The 24,391-nt window shown below is 49.1% G+C and overlaps 1 protein-coding gene across 1 annotated transcript in view; it reads right to left on the bottom strand.

Annotated features, from left to right (window-relative positions):
* ATP9A (ATPase phospholipid transporting 9A (putative)) overlaps window positions 1–24,391 on the bottom strand; it is a 128,664-nt gene that overhangs the window by 93,626 nt on the left and 10,647 nt on the right. Inside the window, exons 2-3 of the mRNA XM_054724152.1 lie at window positions 5,424–5,568; window positions 2,514–2,627 (exon numbers count right to left, since the gene is read on the bottom strand). Coding sequence (XP_054580127.1) covers window positions 2,514–2,627; window positions 5,424–5,568 — 259 coding nt within the window. The remainder of the gene's footprint in view (window positions 1–2,513; window positions 2,628–5,423; window positions 5,569–24,391) is intronic.

Raw genomic sequence — 24,391 nt, 5'->3', positions numbered from 1 at the left:
GTTCCTCGGAAAAAGGGAGGGAGCTCGTCTCTCTGAGACCGAAACCCTTCACATCCTAGCACGACCTCAAGCGACTTCCCGAGTCTCCTTGGCCGCTCCAGTTCTCCCTTATCAAGCGAGGAATCCTTTTCCCTGGCAGCACACTTTGCCTCCAGTCCACGGGATCCTCAATGACCGCCTTTGGAAGAATTCAACAGAGCTGATCTAATTTCCCTCCAACTTTCTCAGGCATGTGAATTCCTGTATAAATCCATCCCCCCGCCCCCTTAGTCGTATCTACCTGAATCTGGTTAGGAGAACGAAAAGCTCATTCCCAATGTGGCTGAGGTCCCCTCCCCACCACAGATGCCAAGGTAAGGTAAACGAGGTAGTAGGGGTGTGAACAGATCTGTACCCCAAGAACCTTCCGGATGATGGGTTTATACCACAGGCTGGGCAGACGGATACCGTGAGGAACGAGGACACACGCAAGGTCAGACAGCACGCTTGAGAGGCGAGAGGCAGGGAAGACGGGGAGACACACAGCTAGCTATCTTCGTGCGCACTTGGGATCCCAATTTACAAAACATGCGTGTGTACATAATATGTAGAATTCACTACACTGTATGTTAGAGTGCGTATAAAACACAGGCACGTGTGAGAGACGAAACGGAAATTGACCAGAAACATAAATGGGGTATCTGGGGGTGGCTGCACAGGGGCATTGGTGTGGGGGGTTTTTCCCCCCAGTTGTTCTTCAGATTTTTTTCCAATAATAAAGAGTCTCTTTGTCATTGAAAAAGGAGAAGAATGAACAGAAGCCCCTTGGGAGGCAGTAGAGAGCAGCACATCGGGGTTTGCCAAGAAGCCCACACACAGACTTGAGAGGTAGGGTCTGGAGCGTTCCACAGCCAGGGGGCTGCCCGAGCACAGCGCCACCCACTGGAGGCGCTAAGGAACTCCTACGACGTTTAGCGGCGCACCGGGCGGAGCGTGTCCAGTCCACACCGCGCTTTAACATTTTTTTAAAGAGTTGTCAATGTTCAAACATCAAGAAGAAGAGATGCTGAAGATTAGAAAGAAACATTACTCAGAGCTGTGTATCTCTTTTTTAAATTTTCTTTATTAATTTTTAGAGAGAGAAAGAGGAAGGGAGAGAGAAAGAAACGTACATTTGTGGTTCCACTTGTTTATGCATTCATTGGTTGTTTCTTGTATGTGGAACAACAAATCCAAGTTCCTGTCTCTCTCTCCTTTCCCCCCTCTATCAATTTTAAAACAAATCTTCTTCCAATTAAAAATGTAGCCCTAGCTGGTTTGGCTCAATGTGGATAGAGCATCAGCCTGCAGACTGAAGCGTCCTGGGTTTGATTCCGGTCAAGGGCACATGCCCAGGTTGCGGGCTTGATCACCAGTAGGGGGCATGCAGGAAGCAGCCAATCAATGATCCTCTCTCATCACTGATGTTTCTCTCTCTCTCTCACTCTCTCTCTCTCTCCCTCTCCCTTCCTGTCTGAAATCAATAAAAATGTATTTTTTTAAAAATGTAACCATGTTTGTGAAAAGAAGATCTAAGTGTTCCCCCCCGAGTCCAGCTGAGAGAAAAACAGGCAGCAATCACACTTCATAATGTCTCTGGAGAAAAAGACGTCAGCTCTGCCCTCTCCAATCCCCGTCACACTGAGCTCCTTTCTGTTCTCCAAGTCCTCTGCGCCCCTGTCTACCACAGGGCCTTTGCATGGCTGCCGTCTGCCCGGAGACCTCCCACCCTCCTATTCTCCTTCCCATCACCTCCTCATCACCTCCTCAAGAGGCCTTTCATGGCCACCCTGGCTAGGCTGCCCCTCCACAACCCCCACCTTCATCCATCCAACAAATACTCCAGGAGCCTGGGATACCCCTCCTGTCCTATGACGTTATTCTGTTACCCTCACAGAACTTCCCACAATTTGAAACAATTTTATTAATCTGTTTATTGTCTATCCCCTGAAAATCAACTCCGTGAGGGCAGGAATTTATATGTTCTGTTCATCGCTGCACCCCCAGCACCCAGCACAGTGCCTGGCACATAGCAGGTGCTCAATTACCATTGGCCAAAGGAAAGGAAGAACGAAAAGCAGGCGAGGGAAGGAATGGAGGGGCATTCTGGTCAGTTCTCTCCCATTCGTACACACGAAAGCACGGAATCTGTCACTTTTTTAAACCCTCCCACTAAATAGTATGCACAGAGTACACACACCAACACGGGGCTTGGTCTCCCTCGTTTGCCGCTCTGTCCGCTGAGACGGTGAATGCCGGAGGAGCAGAGTGACAGAAGGAAGGAATGGCACAGAGCTTACCATCGTCTGACCCTGCTGATGTAGGAAATGGAGCTGCAACCTTAAAACCTTGGGGGCGCCCAATGTGTTAGCTTGAGGGTCCCTCTCCCTTAAAGGGCTGCTCTCCCATTCCACATGCTCGAGTGAGAGAGACAGGGAGCTGTCTGTCCCCAACCTCGGCGGCCCCTGAGCAAGCCGAGCGCGGTACGTACTCACCAGGGGGACCCAGTAGGTGTACAGCGCGCCAAGTCTCATTTCAGGAACAAACTGGGAGCAGGCGAGGAGTAAGAAATAGAGGTTGAAAAAGTACTTGAACTGGTTAAACAGCACCTGGAATGTGGAGAGGAGAGAGAGGAGACAGTCAAGGCTTATCTGATAGGACTGGGCAGGGTGAGTGGGAGGTGAATGTTTTAAAACTTTCCTACAGCCCTGGCGGTGGCTCAGTCAGTTGGATCGTCATCCCGTACAACGAAAGGTTTCAGGTTCGATCCCCAGTCAGGGCACATATGGGACGGGAACAACAGATCAATGTTTCTCTCTCACATCGATGTTTCCCTCTCTCTCTCTCTCCCTCTCTCTCTCTCTCTCTCTCTCTCTCCTCCCCCCTCTCTCTCTCTAAACCAATTTTTAAAAAACATGTCCTCAGGTAAAGATTAAGAAAAAAAACTTTCCTACAAAAGAACACAACATGATACCTTTCCATAAAGTTTAAATAGTTTTCTGTGTAATAAAAAAATTTTTTTAAATATATTTTAATTGATTTCAGAGAGGAAGGAAGAGGGAGAGAGAGATGGAAACATCCATGATGAGAGAATCATGGATCGGCTGCCTTCTGCAAGTCCCCCACTGGGGATCGAGCCCACAACCCGTGCATGTGCCCCTGACCAGAATCGAACCCGGAACCCTTCAGTTCGCAGGCCGACGCTCCATCCACTGAGCCAAACCAGCCAGGGCTAAAAAAAAAAATTTTTAATAAAAATGTAAATAGCAATATATGTGGACACTGTAAACACCGAATTCAAGACCGTGGTTACCTCTGTGGCGGGGAGGGCACGCTGAGGGCTTCAACGTGTCTGCTCTGCTTTCTTCCTTAACCCATCTATGTTGTAAGTATAGGTAAGCCCCTCAACATGTTGTTTTTAAGAATAAGTATTAGTGGGAAATGCTTATGCTGTAAACTTGATCAAAAAAGAAGGATATTTAAAAAGATTTTTTTTTTAAGTTTAAAGTAAGATAAATTGTCCTTTCCACGATGTGATCGCAATATCATAAAACACATCCAGAAGGACCCCATCCAGGGGGGCGCTGCGTTCTGGCGGCTTAGACTGCTCCCAGGTGCCCTGGCAGGAAGACTGATACCCCACGACTCGGCCGATGGGCAATGAATGAAAATGAGGAGTCTCTCGTGGCTGGCGTGGCTCAGTGGATGAATGTCGACCTATGAACCAAGAGGTCACAGTTCGATTCCCGGTCAGGGTATATACCCAGGTTGTGGGCTCGAACTCTAGTGTGGGGTGTGCAGGAGGCAGCTGACCAATGATTCTCTCTCATCACTGATGTTTCTTTCTCTCTCTCCCTCTCCCTTCCTCTCTGAAATCAATAAAAATATATTTTAGCCGAAACCGGTTTGGCTCAGTGGATAGAGCGTCGGCCTGTGGACTCAAGGGTCCCAGGTTCGATTCCGGTCAAGGGCATGTACCTTGGTTGCGGGCACATCCCCAGTAGGGGGTGTGCAAGAGGCAGCTGATCGATGTTTCTCTCTCATCGATGTTTCTAACTCTCTATCCCTCTCTCTTCCTCTCTGTAAAAAATCAATAAAATATATTTAAAATATAAATATATATATTATTTTTTTTTTTTTTTAAAAAGGAGAAAATGATGAGTCTCTCCTAGGCTAAGGTGGTTAAGAGCCATCGCTGGGCCACCGTTCTTGCCCGGCCACGGGGACGCTGGTGGCCAGAATTCCAGAAGGCGTAGCTCCCAGAGGGAAGAGAGTGGCCACGTCTGCATCAGAATTCCCAGGAACAAGAAATAAACTTTTTCTTGACTTAAGTTACTGAGATTTGGGGGGAGGGTTGTCGGGGAGGGCTGAGACAGCGAGCAATGAATGTAGTCAAAATCACCCTTAAAAAATCATTCAGATATGTAATACCTTAATCAATAAAGAAATTTTTAAAAAATCATTCAGGGTGCGTGCAGGGTGGAAGGGGTCAATGGGGAAAAAGGGGACATCTGTAATACTTCCAACAATATAGATAACTTTTAAAAAGAAAAATTGAAACTATGCAATTAAAAAATTAAGACGGTAGCAACTGTAGACTACCAAGAAAAGGAAATGAGATTCCATCGTTAGCCTATTCAGAGGTAAAACAGCCTTGTGAATAAAGGCATAGACTCTGGTTAAAAGAAAAAAAGCACTCAAAGGGACCTTAAGCCTCAGTATAATGTATGTGTGTTTCCGTATAATCTCGCAATAAATCGAAGATAGTAACTTTTTTCCTTTCCAGCAATGGAACTGGTTGCCGCTGCGGCTTCTAAAGTCGATCAGTGTCTGGAGGCCACGGTGGATAAAAATCGGCTAATTTACGTGCGTCGGGGGAAGGCTGGAGGAGTCCATGTCCATGTATCTGTATAAGTTAATGGGAAGTGCTATGACTGCAGAGTCACACACCAAGCAAACCAGAAAGTCATTAGCAAAAATGTTAGCAGAGCAAAAGATCTTAACAGAAATTCTTTGGGTGAAAGGATTAAAATGCATCTTTTTTTTTTTTTTTTTCTCTCTATACTCTTATCCCCCAACTTTCCTACAGCTAATATGTGTTTCGTGATGAGGGGGGGGAATTTAAGCACTGCGGTTTTCCGGTGTTCTGGTTATAAAGCTAGGTCCCCGTAATATCTTTTTCTCTCTTACGCACAACACACTCAATAGATGTAAAGTTGATCTAACAGTTAGATTCTAACTGATCAGGTGGTCTCACAGCCGTACAGACAGAGAGCAGCCACGCCAGTGGTTAAGGGGGTGTGTTCACAAAATCTGCCACGGGGACCCCAGTCTTCTAAGCCTGGCTCCATTGCATACATTTGGTGTGGGAAGAAAAAACGGGTGTGGTCCTTGCCCATACGTACCCCAGGAAGAAAGGTGAAGAAGTTGTACTTCTGATTGTTGATGACATTTCGGGGGTACCTCTGATCCCTCTTCTCGGGGTGCCCCAGCCAGACCGTGCGGGGCCTGGGCTCTCCCCCACCGCAGCATCTCAGCCACTCACAGCACCTGCGGGAAAGACATGCCCACAGCATCAGGGCCACGCCCTGCTCAGCGTGTTTATCTCGAAAGCTTCGGCACGGGGGCACACGTGGGGCCGCATCCTTGGGGGAGATGGGGAACAGAACTGGGGGCTCCTAAGAAGCTGGGGTCGCAATCAAAGATGCTTTGCCCCCCAGCCCAAATTATTTATTTCAAAAAATAGAATTCATCTGTCCACTGGCCAGATGGTCAGTGCTTTTTCATTTTACAGATGAGAGAAGAAAGCTCCGGAGAGAGGGTGCGGCCTCCAGGTTTGAGGAGATGAGCGAAACCGCCGCGTCTGGCTCTGCACCATGTCCGTCTCGTCCAACAGCCCTGCTATTCAGGTTACACCGCGCTCACTGTGGAGAGGGGAAGGGGAAGAGTCTACCTTCCCCAGCGCTCCCTTCAGCGACACAGAAAGACGGAGACTCACCCAGCGTGACCTGGACATGGGCCAGCGACAGGCTGGAGGCGGACTGGCCCGGAGAGCCACCCCACCTGGCCGACCAGGTCACCCACGCACAAGCTAAGGGAACGCCTGGGAACATGGCCGGCTCTGGCAAAACAAAGCCACTCTGAGACACCCCCAAAAGGCAGTCTGTCTTTCAGGAGAGCTACAAGCCCTCAGCACTGCAACAGAAACACCCCACGGCCACCTCGCGGCCCCCAACACACAGGCCGGCGGGAGGCGCCCAGCCCTGCCAGCCCCGGCAGACACCCGGCAGACGGGAAACCAGCCAGGCGGGACTCACATCATCACTGGTCTCGGAGGAACTCCTTCTCCACGCGTCCTGCAGGCCGAGCGGGCCCAGGCCAGATGCTGGAGTCCAAGGCTGAGCAAACACAGTCCCTGGCCTCAGGACCCCAAAGGTTAGCCAGCCAGCAAGCTGCCTGCTCGGATGTTCAGAATTTCCACGCTGAAACACGATGCTGCTTCTTAAAAATAGCTTCCTCGTTCCAGTAAACTGCTGCCCGGGGCGGGGTGGCTCTGATAAGGACGGCTTCACTCCTAGCAACTCATCCGTGTGGGCGCCCCTCCAAGCTGTCCAACGGCCAGAGACACACAGAAGCCTCACGGCGTCCAACCCACTCCTGCTCTTGGGTGTGACTTACCCATGCTGGCCATCTGTGGGCACTCTAAGTGTTGAATGAATGAGGGAGGGGCAGAGGGAGGGCCGGAGGGAGGGTTCATTTGACAGGAAGCACACCCTTCCATTTGCAGAACCGGAAATTCTCTCCCCATCCTACAGTAACCCTGTAATGATGGAGCCCACCGCTGTCTGTTTGTACTAAAACAGACTAAAGAATGCATTTGCTAGTAAGGGACTCACATACAGTCGGGCTGGCTGTTTTCAGAAGTTTTGTCTGTTATGTGTTAGCACAGTGGTCGGCAAACTGCGGCTCGCGAGCCACATGCGGCTCTTTGGCCCCTTGAGTGTGGCTCTTCCACAAAATACCACGGCCTGGGCGAGTCTATTTTGAAGAAGTGGCGTTAGAAGAAGTTTAAGTTTTAAAAATTTGGCTCTCAAGAGAAATTTCAATCGTTGTCCTGTTGATATTTGGCTCTGTTGACTAATGAGTTTGCCGACCACTGTTTCAGCAGAAGGTTCGGCACAGCAAGCTGCCAGGCTCAACGGCTCGTTACCTCACTGGCAGGTGCGTGCACGTGCCCAGAGCAGCAGGACATTCAGTGTGGCCTGCACTGTGGAGGCAGAAGCCCAGGAATGAGCCTGACCGGTCATCAAACCCGGCTGTCTACATGAACAGGGAACGTCCACAAAGCGGAATCCCCAGCAATCTTTGAAGACTGAGCGAGAGCTGCATGGGCCGGGTGGCCCTACTGAGAGATACGCTAAATTGAAAAGCCAGGAGCCCCGGCCTGGGTGACTCAGTTGGTTGAACGTTGTCTCATGCACTGAGAGGTTGCTGGTTCGATTCCGGTCAGGGCACAAGCCTGGGTTTTGGGCTCCATCCCCAGAAGGGGGCAGGCAGGAGGCAGCTCTCCCTTCCTCTCTCTAAAATCAATAAAAACATGTGTAGTTTTTTTTGTGTGTGTTTTTTTTTTAAAGGAAGGAGCTGAGAAGTATGTAGATACAGACTTACACAGGCAGAAAATATCCTTGATGGTCTGCCCATTCCCTGGGCTCTGTCTCAGGAACCAATGAATTCGTTTTGTTTTATTTTACTTTGCTCAAGCCAATTTTGGTTGGGCATCTGTTAACCACTACGCCAAACCTCCCATCTGACGGTCCTGTCTGCCACATGGCCGGGCCCTCCTTAAAGATGTATCCCCACTGGATTTACATGTCTGAGATCCTAAGCTTCTAAAGAGTTCCCGATAGGTGACGATGTGGAGAAAAAGGAACCCTCGTGCACTGCTGGTGGGAATGCAGACTGGTGCAGCCACTATGGAGTTTCACTAAAACAGTACGGAGTTTCCTCAAATAATTAAATATGGAACTCCCATTTGATCCAGTGATCCCACTTCTAGGAATATATCCTAAGAAACCTGAAGCACCAATCAGAAAGAATGTATGCATCCCTATGTTCACAGCAGCACAATTTACAATCGCTAAGATCTGCAAACAGCCCAAGTGCCCTTCGGTAGACGAGTGGATAAAAAAGCTGTGGTATATTTACACCATGGAATACTACGCAGCAATAAAAAAGAAGGATCTCTTACCCTTTGAGACAGCATGGAGGGACCTGGAGAGTATCACGCTAAGTACAATAAGTCAGTCAGAGAAAGACAAGTATCACATGATCGTACCCATTTGTGGAATCTAAGTAACAAGATAAACTGATGAACGGAGTGGATCCAGAGACATAGAAGCATGGAATCTCAGAGGGAAGGTGTGGGTGGGTGGGAAGTGATCAACCAAAGGACTTGTATGCATATATGCATAACCCTTGGACACAGACCATCGGGTGGTGAAGGCCTGGGGCTGGGGGCAGGGTGTAGGGGGCAGAGGGTGGGAGTGGGCTAGAAGGGGTCAATGGGGGGAAAAGGGGACATATGTCATACTTTCAACAATAAAGTTTTTTTAAAAAAGAAGAGTTCCAGCTATGCCTTAAAGCCTGGGTTCGCCATCCTGACCTCGCCATTCTCCTGACCTCTTTGGAGCTGTGCTGTCCAACACGGGAGCTGCTAGCACATTTGACTGCTTACCCTTTAAATTAACGAAAGTAAGAGAACGACGAGGACTCAGTTCCTCGTTCTCACAGCCACATTTCAGGCTCCAGAGCCTGCTGGCCAGGCTGTGGCCTGGACTGTGCAGACACAGAGCATTCCAGCAGGACAGGAAGTTCTCCTGGACAACGATGCTTTCTCTCCCCCTTCCAAGACACCGCCCCACCTGACTTTTTAATTTTTTATTTTTACAAAGGGAGGAAAGGGGGAGAGAAAAACACAGATGTGAGAGAGAAACATCGATCGGCTGCCTCTCGAACGCGCCCCAACCAGAGATCGAACCCACAACCTAGGTATGTGCCCTGACTGAGAATCAAACCTGTGGTCCATGGGACGATGCTCCAACCAACTGAGCCACACCGGCCAGGGCGTCCGCCTGACTACGGAACCGATGTCAGTGCCGAAGCAGACAGACGAGGACACTGAAGGAAATTTCCTAAGCAGTTTGCAAACTTCAGCCATTTTCATACAAGGGATTTCTGCGATATCCAACTACCTCTACTTTCTAAACTCACGCTTTTGCCTACATTTGCACACCTTACATCAGTGATTCTCAACCAGGGGTGCAGGTTGGCCCCTGGTTAGGTAGTAGGCAGAGGAGGCCAGGGTGCTGATCAACGTCCTCCAATGTACAGGAGGGGCCCCACGACAGAGGATGACCCGGCCCCAAATGTCAGTGGTGCCCAGGTCGGAACTCCATTTACATCAGTGTATTTTAACAGGTAACTTCACACCACTATCACAAATGGAAAACCAGCATCACGCTTTGTCAGACCAAGAAGGCAAATACCAAAGTCAATGCAATGACCAACGCAATGAGAAGCTAACAAGTCCCGCTGGGGTCCTGCTGGCCCCAGTGGCTATGCCTGAAGCGGCGGCCCGGCCGCTGGCTGCTTCTCCTCCCTGCAGCGCGGAGACACGAGCAAGGGTCTGCTGTGAAAACGGGGGGCCCGCCAGGGTGAGCAATATTGATGGAAAACTGGAAAAGGAAGTGGGTGTCTTGCTACACGTCCCAATGTGATTTAGCTCCTGTCCCTGAATTACGCTGACTTCATCACTGCAGCGTCTAGCAACGTATCTTGGGAACTAACGTCCTGCAGGAGAAGCCTTGGGCGTGGTGGCAAATTTACAAGTGACCAAGGTTCCCTCGACCTGTCCAAACAGAAGAGGTGGTAGCGAGCGAGGCTCCTTCTCAACTTCTGGATTTATCACCTGCAAATCTCTCTTCCCCTCGTGGCCGCTGCCAGACCCCGTCTGTCTAGTGGGTGGACGTCAGGCCCCGCCCCCTCCAAGGTCTGGGAGGAAGGCGCCCAGAGCTATGTTGTGACAGCTGTCACCTGGTGTCATGGACTGCTACTGCTATGTCCTAATACCGAACGGAGCTGCCTGTCACATGCCAGGGCAAAGTAACTCCCACCCCACACCCCAGGCAGGCTGGGGAGGCGGGCTGCACCGTAGAATCCCTAAGAGAGAGAAATTAATGGAGAGGCTGAAAAAGCAGTGACAGGTGAGAGCCACTGTTTCAACAGAGCAGGGCCACGTGGACAGCATCAGGAACACGCTTTGCAGCCAGAGGGACGGGGTGTACATCCCAGCCCTGCTCCACACCAGCTGTGTGCCTTCCAGCTACTCATCTGTGACCCCACTTTCCCTCCCTGTAAAAAGATAAGACCTGCCTTGCTGAATTACTAGGAGGATAAAGATTTTATACAGAAAAGGAATAGGATAGGACAGGACCTAGCACATAACAAGCATTCAATTAATAGTAGCTATTGAGCCCTGGCCAGGTAGCTCAGTTGGTTGGAGCATCGGCCCAAAATGTCAAGGTTGCAGGTTGATCCCTGGTCAGGGCACATACAAGAATCAACCAATGAAGGCATAAGTAAGTGGAACAACAAATCGATGTTTCTCTCTCTCTCTCTCTCTCTCTCTCTCTCTCTCTCTTCCTCTCTCTAAAATCAATCATTAAATAAATATATTTTTAAAACAGCAGATATTACTTCTTGAGTTATTTTTCTAGATTTAAAAAAAAAACATGAAACAATTTTCTCACCTGTTGATATCAATAACTATTCAACTAGGTTAAGATGTAAGGCTAGGCCCAGCCAGCATGGCTCAGTGGTTGAGCACTGACCTATGAACCAGGAGATCACCGTTCAATTCCTGGTCAGGGCTCATGCCCGGGTTGCGAGCTCCAACCCCAGTGTGGGGCATGCAGGAGGTAGCTGATCAATGATTCTCATCATTGATGTTTCTATCTCTCTCTCCCTCTCCCTTCCTCTGAAATCCATAAAAATATAATAAAATTAAATTTAAAAGATGCAAGGCTGGAGATAACTTAGTCTGCACTGCTTTCAGCTTAGACCATTTAAACAAAGAAAAGCCCAAGTAGATTTTTCTTATAAATTGACTCTAGAACAAACACAGGTTATGACCGCAGATGTGCAGTGGTTTCACACGGCCGGGCAAAGCAAGGGAAAGGCAAGTATTACAGGGGGAAGTGCCAAGCCAACCGAGTTTCTGGAAAGGCGACTACTGCAACGAGGAGCTGGCCTCGGGAGAAAGGATCACGCCTGCTCTCGGTGCCGGCAGTCGGCACCCACTCAGTAAATATTTGCTGAGCTGCTGCGTGACGCACCAACCTTGCCGGAAGCCAGGGTCCAGGAAGTGATCATCTCAATGTTGACACTGGGAAGACCCAGGAAGAAAAACTGAGGGCAATGTGGAAAAAATAGTCTACAGCATTGGGGGGAGGGGTTAATTCCTCCCCTCTCCCCCTCCCGCCCCGCCCCGCCCGAGGATAAATTCTGACCCCCAGGGACAGTGGGCAGTCTAGAGGGCTGTTTGGTTGTCCCAAATGCAGGTGCAGGAAAGGGAGGTACTACTGGCATCTAGTGGATGGAGGCCAGGGATGCTGCTACGCACAGGACATCCTCCAACGCACAGGACAGCACCACACGGAGGATGATCCAGCCCCAAATGTCAATCACCCGGATTTGAGAACCTGGTCCAGGGCAGCATCCTCCACACATGTCTGCAATGATGGAAATGTCCTCTATCTGCCTGGTCAGAGAGCAGCCACTTAGCCACATGTGACTACTGAGTACTCAAAATGTAAAACTTAAATGTTATTCCATCAACTTAAATAGCCACATATAACTAGTGCTTACTACACTGGACTGCAGTTCTAGAAGGATGTAACCCAAATTGCTAAGCACGGGTGCCTGGAGGGGAGAAGAGAAGGATGCTGGAAAAAGAGGAAGGGAGGTACAAAGCCAAACTTTTACTTCTTTGTTCTATAATCATCTAAGTGCTAGGTGTGGGTTATTTAAGCAGGAGAATGCAAAATCTCAAGTTAGAAAGAATGCAAAGGAGGAAGCTAGTTCACTGATGTCTAACCATATCTCTGGCCACAGGATGCTACTGGCTAGAGGAGAAATGGGACTATATCAATGACAAAGGTCAAGGTGGCAATTTCTCTTTATTTTTTTTTAATATATTTTATTGATTTTTTACAGAGAGGAAGGGAGAGGGATAGAGAGTTAGAAATATCAATGAGAGAGAAACATCGGTCAGCTGCCTCCTGCACACCTCCTACTGGGGATGTGCCCGCAACCAAGGTACATGCCCTTGACCGAAATCGAACCTGGGACCTTTCAGTCCTCAGGCCGATGCTCTATCCACTGAGCCAAACCGGTTAGGGCAGTGGTCGGCAAACTCATTAACCAACAGAGCCAAATATCAACAGTACAACGATTGAAATTTCTTTTGAGAGCCAAATTTTTGAAACTTAAACTTCTTCTAATGCCACTTCTTCAAAATAGACTTGCCCAGGCCATGGTATTTTGTGGAAGAGCCACATTCAAGGGGCCAAAGAGCCGCATGTGGCTTGCGAGCCGCAGTTTGCCGACCACAGGGTTAGGGCATCTTTAAATGGAGAGCTCAGATCTTCTGACCTAGCACATCCACCTGGAGGGATGTATCCTGGTAAGCAACAGGACATGCACAAGGATGCTTACAGCAGCACTGAGAGAGAGCAAAACCTGGGAAGGCCCAGATGTCCATTATGGAGAGATGCCCTGCACACTGAGCCTGTGGCAATAAAAGAATGAGGTCACACACTGACAGGTCCAGATCCAAGTGATGATGTGGCGGGGAGAAAACATAAAGCTAAAGATATGCATTTTATTATGCTACCAGTGGCCTGGTGCACGAATTCGTGCACATTGAAAGGAAATTAATTAGAAGAAACATTTTAATATCGCTATTCGCCCTTTCTCTATAATAGAAGTGTCAACCAAATTCACGATCAACAATGACAGATGGAAACACACACATGCGACTGGCACCAGCAAGAGCTTTATATGTATCGCGCATGCATGAGTCAACTTAGCCGTGTGTGTGTGTGTGTGTGTGTGTGTGAGTGTGTGTGTGTATGTGTGTGTATATATAAAATAAACTTGCTTAATTAGACTGCTTTCTGATTTAGCTAAACTTTTTCCAGCCCTGTGAAGCACCCCAACTTCTCTTACAGGTAATTGTCAGCAACACAGCAATAAATATCAACACAAAGCAGATTATCATTGTAGATCACACAGGGAGAACAAAGGGTACAATATTTAACTGCAGCAGTGTTTGACTATATTCTGCGCAGTGATAAAACCTGAAGTTATTTTCAAGGTCCACCATTTCTTGCTTCATTTCGGTTGGGTCAAGTTTCTAAGCTTTCTAAATCTCCGTTTTCTGGCTAATGAAAAGAAAATAGGATTCCACCGAATCTCCTATCTACCTACTCCAGGACTCTGTGAGGATCAAATGAGATGAGGCACGGGAAAACGCTTCACAGAAATTTGGTTAAAGTGTAAAATGTTTCCACCTGGCTATAAAGCAAGTCATGTTCCTGGGCTGAAGAAACTGCAAGGAGGCTACTCATCGCTAGGGAGAGGAAGCCAGGCGTTGTTACGTGATGTCATTACCCGGATGGAGGGAAGGACACTTAGCATATTAGCCTTTTATATAGAGAGATATTTTAATTAAAAGTACATGCTAATATACCTATGCTTGGGGAAAATACTGGGAAGCAAATACACACACCTAGGCGATTATTTCTGGTTCTCCTGGGAGAAGGGGGCAGGCATGGGTGGTGGGAACTGTCCCCCTTCCCTACTTCTCCTGCCTTTTGTCTCTCCCTATTGGGCTCTTTCTGCCCAGCAGTGCACCAAGACTCACAGGGCACCCGCCCCACTATGACTCAATAATTACGGGCTCAAGTCCAAGCCTTTGACCTTTGCATCCCAGGTCCTCCATAAGCAAGCCACCGACTGAGCTAAGGCAGTGAGCTCCGAATGCCGGTGCCCAGTCCTTCCCTCGCTAGTCCCAACCCCTCTCTGCAAGGCTCATTCACAACGGACTTCCTGCGGCAAGCCCCCATCTACTTACCTTCAAAACCCAACCCTGAGTTCTTCGCAAAGAGAAGAGGAAGCAGCTCTGAGCACCCCTACACTGCACTTGGTTTCTCTCTAGACAAGGACTGGCAAGCTGACAGGTACAGAAGCCTAGCAAGCAACATGAAAGAATAAATAAACGAAAATCCACACCGGGCCTGGTGGGATGGGGTACTGTGGGAAGGACGTGGCCGCTCCCAGCTCCTGCCAGGATATGTTCCTACACAAGCCCAGCACGACACACCATCTGATTCTTCAGACAGAGACGAAACACAAACTTGGATGTGCAAACACTCATTTTTTGGCAACTGGTGCAATTTTTAAATTTAATGCAAAGCAAAACCCATACCGAGATATCATTTTTTATTTAGCATGATGACCAAGATCAAAAAGCATAACCTGTGCTGGTCAGGCCGGCCAAGCAGATACTTTCATAGCTGGGAGGGGTCTAATAGGATTGCCTTGAGGGAGGGCAACCTGGTGATAACACCAGAATCACAAATGCACATTCACTCTGACTTGATAAGTCCTCTTCAAGATATTCCCATACGGGGGTGTGGGGTGGAGGGGGTCAAGGGAAAAAGGGGGGTATATCTGTAATACTTTTAACAATAAAGATAAATTTTTAAAAAATACATGGGCTTTTTTTTTTTTTAATTGATTTCAGAGAGGAAGGGAGAGGGAGAGAGAGAGAGAAACATCAATGATGAGAGAGAATCACTGATCGGCTGCCTCCTGCATGTCCCCACACTGGGGATCGAGCCCACAGCCCGAGCGTGTGCCCCCGACTGGAATCGAACCTGGGACCCTTCAGTCCACAGGCCGACGCTCTATCCACTGAGCCAAACCAGCCAGGGCACATGGGCTTTTTTATAAATGCTTTCAAAGTCTTTAGAATGACCTTCTCAAACTGATGCGTGGTTGCCTCAGGAGGGGCACGGGTAGCTGAATGGAGGGGGAGGGATGGTAACCGAGTCTGCCATGTGCACACTTCTGTACCTTTTAAACATGAACTATGTGACTCTGTGCTGATCAGCTTTTACATTTAGAAACAAAACCCCCTACCCTGCCGCCCAAAACAGCTCCCAGCGGTGAGCTCGCGGGTCAGGCCTGCTTCACAGAAGGTGCTCCTTCAGCCGGGAGGGCTGATGACTCTCTCCCAGGCCCCAGGCACCCAGCACTCGTGGGCCTTCTGCCTTACCTCATGCATGTACAGTTGACCTAGGTCACTGGCTCATGGTTCTGAGACAGGTCTGGTGCCACAGCACCCAGCCAGCACCAGCAGCCCCCAAAATGCCAGAGAATGGAATTAAATGATTCCTCAGACACCAAACCAATAAGCAAGAACATTTCTAAAGCACTCAGTGTGGGCCCGGTGCCGTGGTGAAGTCCTCAGTGTGAGTGACTTCCCTTACTGCTCACAGTAGTCCTACATGCGCCTTGGCCGGTTTTGCTCAATGGTTAGAGCATGGACCGAAGGGTCTCAGGTTCAATTCCCAGGCAAAGGCACGTACCTCGGTTGCAGCCTCAATCTCTGGCCTGGGTCATGTGGGAAGCAACCAATCGATGTTTCTCTCTCTCTCCCCTCCTTCCTCCCTTCCACTCTCTAAATATCAATGGAAAAATATCCTCAGGTGAGGATTAAAAAAAAAATGGTCTACTCAGCTTGTGTGGCTCAGTGGTTGAGCGTCGACCTATGAACCAAGAGGTCAGGGTTTGATTCCCAGTCAGGGCACATGCCTGGGTTGCGGGCTCAATCCCCAGTGTGGGGCATGCAGGAGGCAGCCGGTCAATGATTCTCTCTCATCATTTCATCAATGATTAAAATAAATAAATATATATATATAATTTTTTTTTTTAAGGAATGCTATGTTTTTTAAAAAATGGTCCTACAGGTGGTGTTCACAGATGGGGAAATCGCCTCAGACTGTCCTACAGCTGGTCCAGCGGCCTTAACCACAGCCTTTGGAGACCTCAGCCCACGGGAGGCTATGAAAGCCGCCTCTGGATCATCTAGACAGCCACCTGGAGAAAATCCAATGACAGGGACACAGCAAGGGTCCCAGTGACACCTGCCTCCTCCCTCCACCCACCGGTAGCCTTAGCAACGGCTAACTGCGATTGTGCTTTCCACGGGCCACATGGGCCACGGGCTTTGGGATCTTCGCACTCGACACGCACCAACTCATCGAGTCCTCAGAACTGCTCAGCACTGTAACCACGCCCACGTCAGAGAAGTGAACTCACATGCCAGGGTCATACAGCCGGTAGTACTCCAACAGAGGCAGTCCTGCCCAAATCCACGTCCTCAACCCCTCAGCGCCGCAGCAGCCAACCCTGGCCTTGGGGAGCCACCACCGTGTTAGTAACCTTTTTCCTTCCCAGATCCGGCTCCTCCCCGTTCCCATGGAGACGGGGCAGCGCCACGGCCACACGTGCCCCACCTCGGGTGTGGCTTTGGCGCTGAGACAGCCCCGGGCCGGCCATGGAGGTGTTTCCCAGGAAGGTGCTGGGGGTCTGGGACAATGACAGCTCACAGGCGGGCACTCACCGGGGAGCATGGTCCCACCTTTTCTGATGCTGGTGCCGCAGGGGATGCCACCCTGGGCCCCAACCACCGTGCTGCCCACCTCCACCCTTGGCAGGGAAGCCGGACAGTCGGCTCGCGGCCCTGCGGCCTGCACACAGCTGTATCATGAGAAACTACACGCAGACTTTCTTCTATTCGTTCAACAAAGAAGGCTTAGCCTCTCCGACACGTCTTACGTGATTACCACACACACCACCACGAGGGGCTAGTCACCCGCCCATCCACAGAGCACGTATTGTGTCCTCAGCCGACCACGGGCCCCTGTCCTCCACCCCCACCACCTCGCTCATGAATGAGCCGGAAGCCCGGTGGCAGACAGAGGAAGGAAAGCACATGCTTTTACTTCTTTCTCTCTCTCAGACGTTCCCAATGTGGTGGGCGTGCACTGAGCATAAGCAAAACTAAAATGGCAGGTGGGGGCATCGCCCATATCCTCACCCTGGACATGGGGCGATTCTGGGTCTCACAGGGAGTAAAACGAGGGAGGCCTCCCAGAACGCCCCGGAACGCCCCGTGGTCCATGTAACCCAGTGGCCTCAGAGCCCAGCCTGTGAAAATGCTCAAAAGGAATAAAGTTCATGCATCAAGACATCCTCTCTAGCCCGGCCAGCGTGGCTCAGTGGCTGAACGCAAACCTACGAACCAGGAGGTCACGGTTTGACTCCCGGTCAGGGCAGCATACCCGGGTGGCAGGCTCCATCTCCAGTGTGGGGTGTGCAGGAAACAGCCAATCAGTGATTCTTTCTCATCACTGATGTTTCTACTTCTTCCTCCCCCTCTCCTTTCCTCTCTGAAATCAATAAAAATTAAAATTTTTAAAAAAGATACCTTCTCTAGACTGTTCTAACTTATAATGGCAAAAATGAACTGAAATCATGTCATTCACAGGCATTCGATAAAAATAAAGATAGAAGGTAACATACCTCAATGTTAACAAAAGGAGGGCTTTCAATAATTCTAGCTACTGCATCTTTTAAGTTTTCTATAACAGGAGCCACTCCTTTTTTTAAAAGAAATTATTATTTTCATCGTAGAAAAATAAAACTCTAGAGCTTGAAAGTCGCGCGCAGGGCCCCAGAGCTGGGGAGAGTGCTCAGGCTCGGCTCCGAGTGGGGTGGGTCCCTCCCGGCCACGCTGGGCCTCTCTGCTTGGCAGGGCTTCCTCCGGCTTGCCCTGGCCCCCCTCTGGCTTGCCCTGGCCCCCCAAGCTGCTAGCGCCATCATCTGGCACCAAACAGCCCACTGCCACTGAGGGGGGAGTTCCTGACTCCCTGACAGAGGCTCAGCCCCAGGCTTCACTGCCTGAAGACGTGAGAAATCCCAGCAGAAGTTGCTGGGAGCCCCGAGGACTGAAACCGGGGCAGATACAGCCACGCAGCAAATCTGGGATCCATTTGAGATCTGTGACCCAGGCCTGGGACAAGCTGCTTCTGTGGCTAATTCCTTACAGCAACAGGCTAAGTGAATGAGAAAGGGGGAGGGAGGGGAAGGAGAGACGAGAGGGAGGGAGGGAGGCCTCCCTTTTCTTTCTGCGCAGAAGGTTGTTCCATCGCTTCTCCGCCTTCTGGCTCCAACACCCCGCACACACCTGCACTGAGAGCCCGCCGTGTGCCCCGCACACCACCGACACCCCACATGAATTAGGAACCCGCAGTCCCTTGGGGATTTTAATGTTTTCAAATAAAACTAAGGGCACTGGGAGCAGGCAGACCTGACTGGAACGGCGGCTCCTGTTCTTCATCATTCACTCAACAAATATTTATTGAGCACCTACTACGTGCCAGAATCCGTGCCGAGCTCTGGAACACGTAAACAGGACAGAGGAAGGTGCTCTTTTTACGGGCTGTTCTGCGAGGCAATGAGCAGAGCTGGCTGGTGCGAGTCCCGCTGCAGATGGCGCTCTTCCCACCCCAAACAGGTGCCTGCTGGGGTCTCGGGGTCTGCGTTCCGTGTGTCTTTGGGGTGACTCTGCTTTGGAGGGCCAGCGTTCAGAATGGAAACATTATTTAAAAAGTGAAAACAGGAATCAATTTGTGAAAATATAGGGCCCGGGGTTAAGTAAATTAGCAAAGTCTTTTCAAAGAAATATTCTGTTGCCATTTAAAGTGTCATTTACAAAGGGCCTCACGATACAGAAAAGGCCTTGCGTTACAATGCTAAGTGGAAAAGGCAGGAAATAAAAAAAACACACGCTACATGGTTATAATTCACGAGACAATGTAGGCACAGAAACACAGCATAAGCTGAAGTGGTTGTGTTAGTTGTGGTTGTCTTTTTCTTTTTTAATATATTTTTATTGATTTCAAAGAGGAAAGGAGAGGGAGAGAGAGAAACATCAGTGATGGGAATCATTGATCAGCTGCCTCCTGCACGCCCCACACTGGGATGGAGCCCACAACTGGGCATGTGCCCTTGGCCAGAATTGAACCCTGGACCCTTCAGTCCATAGGCCAACACTCTATCCACTGAGCCAAACCGGCAGGGCTTATTATTATTGATGAGAGAGATAGGGAGAGAGAGAGAGAGAGAGACAGAGAGAGAGAGGGAGAGAGAGAGAGAGAGAGAGAGAGAGAGAGAGAAAGGGTTGGGGGAGGGGGAGACATCGATTTGTTATTCCACTTATTTATGTGCCCTGACCAGCAATCAAACAACTTCTGTATATTGGGACGATGCTCCAAGCCAGGGCAGTTGTGGTTTCTTTGAAGGGAAAGTTAACGCCAGGATTATATTCAGCACTTTTCTCTGTTCTACAGTTTTTCTTTAATACGCATGCACACGTGTAACTTTTATATTTTATACTTATAAAGTACAAATAAACATAAAAATACATATTACATTAAAATCTGATACATAAAATTGTATATAATTAAGAAATATAAACACATATAAATATTGAGTATAAACTTTACAGACTTTTACTGTTTCCCTATAATTAAAGTCCTCAAGGACAGGGTGCCGGCTGCCGTGGTGGGACTATTTTGCCCGGCTTACCTTCAGATTTCACGTGACTTGGCTAACCTATATCTCAAAACTTAACCTCAGGTCAAGAAAAGGGAAGCCTCTCTCCAATAAATCATAAGGAAAAGAATGCATTCTTGTGACACTACTCTGTTCCCACGAGGATGGCTGAAATGAAAGGAGACGGACGATACAAGTGTCGGTGAGGATACGGAGCGACAGGAACTGTCCCCGATGGGGACACACCACTGAGTACCAACACGCTGAACATTATCCATTTCTACTCCAGCTGAAACAAACACACCGCAGGGCCCAGCAAAACCACACAGCACATGGACTCCAGGATATGTTCACAGCAGCACCAATCCCAGCGCCAAACCTGGAAACAGCCCCAGGGCCCAGCAAGAGGAGAAGGGACCAAGAGGTGACATGTCATACAATGTCTACATGTGGCCGCAGGGACGAGCCAACTACAGGGTGGGGTAAAAGCAGGCTTACAGCTGTGGGTACGTGAGATACAGAGTTCATGCTTGTACTATTATTTATTTACTAGAGGCCTGATGCACAAAATTCATGTGGGGGAGGGGGTGTCCCCTCAGCCCAGCCTGTACCCTCTCACAATCCTGGACCACTGGCTCCTAATCGTTCACCTGCCTGCCTGCCTGGTCATCCCTAACTGCCCCCCACTACCAGCCAGGTCACCCCCAACTGCCCCCCCCCACACTGGCCTGATCACCTCTCACTGCCTCTGCATGCTGGTCTGATCGCCCCTAACTGCCCCCCCCCCCCCGCCGGCCTGGGCACCCCTAACTGCCCTCCCTGTCGACCTGGTAGCCCCCAACTGCCTCCTTCTGCTGGCCTGGTCACCCCTAACTGCGCCCCCCCCCCGCCAGCCTGGTTGCCCCCAACTGCCCCCACTGCCAGCCTAGTCGCCCCTCACTGCCCCCCCCCCCGCCAGCCTAATCACCCCCAACTGTCCCCCCCTCCCAGTCTGGTTGCCCCCAACTGCACCCCCCCCCGCCTGGTCGCCCCTAACTCCCCCCATCCCCGCCAGCCTGGTCGCCTCTTACTGCCCTCCCTGCCAGCCTGGTCGCCCCCAACTGCCCTCCTCTGCCAGCCTGGTCACTCCTAACCTGCCCCCCCCCCCCCGCCAGCCTGGTCGCCCCATGCAGCCTGCTCGTTCAGTCATTTGGTCGTCCCTCACTAACCCCCCTGCCGGCCTGGTTGTAGGCAGCTATCTTGTGAGGGTGTGAGGGTTAATTTGCATATTACCTCTTGATTATATAGGATTATTTTCCATAAGAACAACGGTAAACTGACTTTTGCCCCACCCTGTGTAATACACAGGCAATGTGGTCTAATCTTACAAACAGAACATGGAGCCGGTAAAGCCAGGCACCAGGGAGCACCTGCTGTTTGATGCATCTGTTCAAAGTCAGGCCAAAGGACTCTCTGCTGTCAGCAGGCAGGTCTAGGTTAAGGTGGGGGAGTGGGAGGGGGTTGAGGGGTAGCAGCGGGTGTTCTGAGTGGCAGCCTGTCTCTTTTGCTGCAGCTGTTACAGGAGTGTGTTCACGTTATGAAAATTCACTGAGCTGTGCATGTATGAGCTGTGCTCTTTAGCGAGTGTGCATGTACATGTATATGTGAGTACATGTGCATACTCTTAAAATCAGCTTATTTAGGGGACGAAATCCACCAGGTGGGACAAGTGGTCTTTCCTGTTTACTACCTGGTCCTTTGATTTACCTGGACAGGGTTGTCATCCTTGTAAGAGAGCCTCTAATTGCCTTTCATTTGGGGATTACGAAAATGAGGAGAGAAGGTTTGGGGGAGGGGGGGGTGAAGGTCTCCAGTTTTACATTTTATTTGAATTTTTATGGAGACTGACTTATAAATGCTGAAAGGTATTCAGATTCAAATGACTTCCTTTTACAGGGTGAGGACAAACATTTTAGAAAGAGATGTTCTGTACTCTCCCCGCCCCCCGCCCCCGCCGGCCTTAGCATGAACGTGTCTCATACAAAGAGGGTGAGAAAGAAAACACTGATCAATAAGTGACTCTGAAAACAGTTACCATGTTTCTGAAGAACGCATGCTTACTAGGATAATTTCAAGTTTCTAGCACTTCCCTGTCATATCATCATTTCTGCTAATTACCAGCTTTCACTGGGAATCACAGAATACACACATACTTGCCTCCAAAGCACAGAAGCCTCCAAAAACCCCAACTCTCATAGGAAAGGGCGCTGAGACCGGTGGCAAAAAGGAATTGCTGCCCACATTCATGTTAAGGGAAAACAAGTTTTTTTAAATACTGAATCTTTGTCATTCTAAAGCAAAACTATTCTGAAGGGGAAAGAACGCTCTGTCCCTCGGTGCTGTCATCTGTAAGAGGGCTGCCAGGAGGACTAAATGGGACGATCCGCATGAGACTCTCAGAACAGTGCCGGCCCCCGAACGCATGCTGAGCGGCGACTGCAGTGCTCATCAAATTCACCTACACCAAGCAGGTCGCCCTCGCGGGCATGGCCTGCCGGGCCACAAGTCTCACATACTTGACCTACACAGCCCAAGTGTCCAGAGCTAACCACCACGCAACGTGCGGCTGGAAATGTGACAACTGTAAACTCGTGAAGCAAAGGGAAACTCGGGGGGCTGTGGCCGGGGCTGCGTCCGCCCTGCAGCACGTGGGCAGTGTTTTAGGTTAAGGTGGGGGAGGCGGGAGCGTCAGCTCCAGTCCCCGTGACTTTCAAGATGTTTTAACCAGTAGGGCTCTCGAGACCGGACTGCCTAGAGAAAACTGCTGCAGGACTCATTACTTTTTATTAGCAATACCCAGCGATGCCACGCCTGCCAGCGTGGCCACGCATGAGGTGCTTTCTGCACTCGCTTCCTGTGGTTGCCACGAGAAAAGAGCACCGACTGGGTGGCTTACACAACAGACAGGTATTTTCTCTAAGTTCTGGCAGTCCTGGTTTTTCTGCCGCCTCTCCCCTGGGCTTGCAGATGGCTGCCTTCCCACTGTGTCCTCAGATGGTCTTTCCTCTCGCCCTCGGTGTCTCCCTTCTCATAAGGCAACCAGTGAGACTGAATGAGGGCTCACCCTAACCGCCTCAATTTAAGGTAACCTTTTCTTCAAAGGCTCTACCTCCAAACAGTCACATTCTGAGGTGCTGCTGGGAGTCAGGACTTCAACATTTGAACTGGGGGAGTCTGGGAGGAGAGGGGTTACAAGTCAGCTCGTAACACTCCCCGAATGGTCTCTTCCAACAGCTCAAGGCTTCCCTAATTATTAAATCAGAAAGCTGACCTCATAGATAAGAACAATAGTCCAAACATGAATTTCTTGCCCAACCGGTTTTTCTTTCTTTCTTTTTTTTTTTTTTCCTTTTTTAAGGCTGGATGAGTCACCTTAAAAAGACAATAAGGAAGAGAACAAGAAAAGCCCAGAGTAAGTAGAAGGAAGGAAATAATAAAGATTAGAGCAGAAATAAATGACATAGAGGATAAAAACCAGTACAAAAGATCAATGAAACCAAGAGCTGGTTCTTTGAAAAGATAAACAAGATTGATGAACCATTAGCCAGACTCATCAAGAAACAAAGAGACAGGACCCAAATGAATAAAATCAGAAAGAAAGTGGTGAAGTAACAACCACAGAAATACAAAGGATTGTAAGAAAATACTATGAACAACTATATGCCAACAAGCTGGACAATGTGGATGAAATGGACAAATTCCTAAAAAAAAAAAATACAATCTTCCAAAACTGAATCAGGAAGGATCAGAAAACCAGAATAGGCCAAAAACAACTGATGAAATAGAAGCAGTAATCAAAAAGCTCCCAGCAAACAAAAGCCCTGGTTCGAATGGCTTCGGAGGGGAGTTTTACCAAACATTCAAAGAAGAACTAACACCTATCCTCCTCAAACTATTCCAAAACATCCAAGAGGAAGGAACACTTCCAAGCTCTTTTTATGGGGCCAGCATTATCCTAAATCCAAAACCAGATAAAGACACTGCAAAGAAAGAGAACTATAGGCCAATATCCCTGATGGACATAGATGCTAAAATCCTCAACAAAATATTAGCAAATAGCATCCAGCAATATATTAAAAAGATCATACACCATGACCAAGTAGGATTTATTCCAGGGATGCAAGGCTGGTACAATATTTGCAAATCAATACTAGTAAATGTAATACATCACCACAAACTAATTGAAAGACAAAAATCACATGATTATGTCAAAAGGTGCAGAAAAAGCATTCGACAAAATCCAACACCCACTTTTTATAAAAACTCTCAGCAAAGTGGGAATAGCGGGAGTATATCTCAACATGATAAAGGCCATATATGACAAACCTACAACCAACATCATACCCAATGGGCAAAAACTAAAAGCATTTCCCCTAAGAACAGGAACAAGACAAGGATGTCCGTTTTCACCACACTTATTCAAAATAGTACTGGAAGTCCTAGCCACAGTGATCAGACAAGAAGAATAAATAAAAGGCATCCAAATTGGAAAGGAGGAAGTAAAACTCTCATTATTCGCAGATGACATGATATTGTACATAGAACATCCTAAAGACTCCACCAAAAAACTTACTAGAGTTAATAAAGG

The sequence above is a fragment of the Eptesicus fuscus genome, chromosome 12 (genome assembly GCF_027574615.1).
Source record: "Eptesicus fuscus isolate TK198812 chromosome 12, DD_ASM_mEF_20220401, whole genome shotgun sequence".
Taxonomy (NCBI): Eukaryota; Metazoa; Chordata; class Mammalia; order Chiroptera; family Vespertilionidae; genus Eptesicus; species Eptesicus fuscus.
Note: the sequence above shows the minus strand (reverse complement) of the source record. Positions and strands in the feature narration are given on the sequence as shown.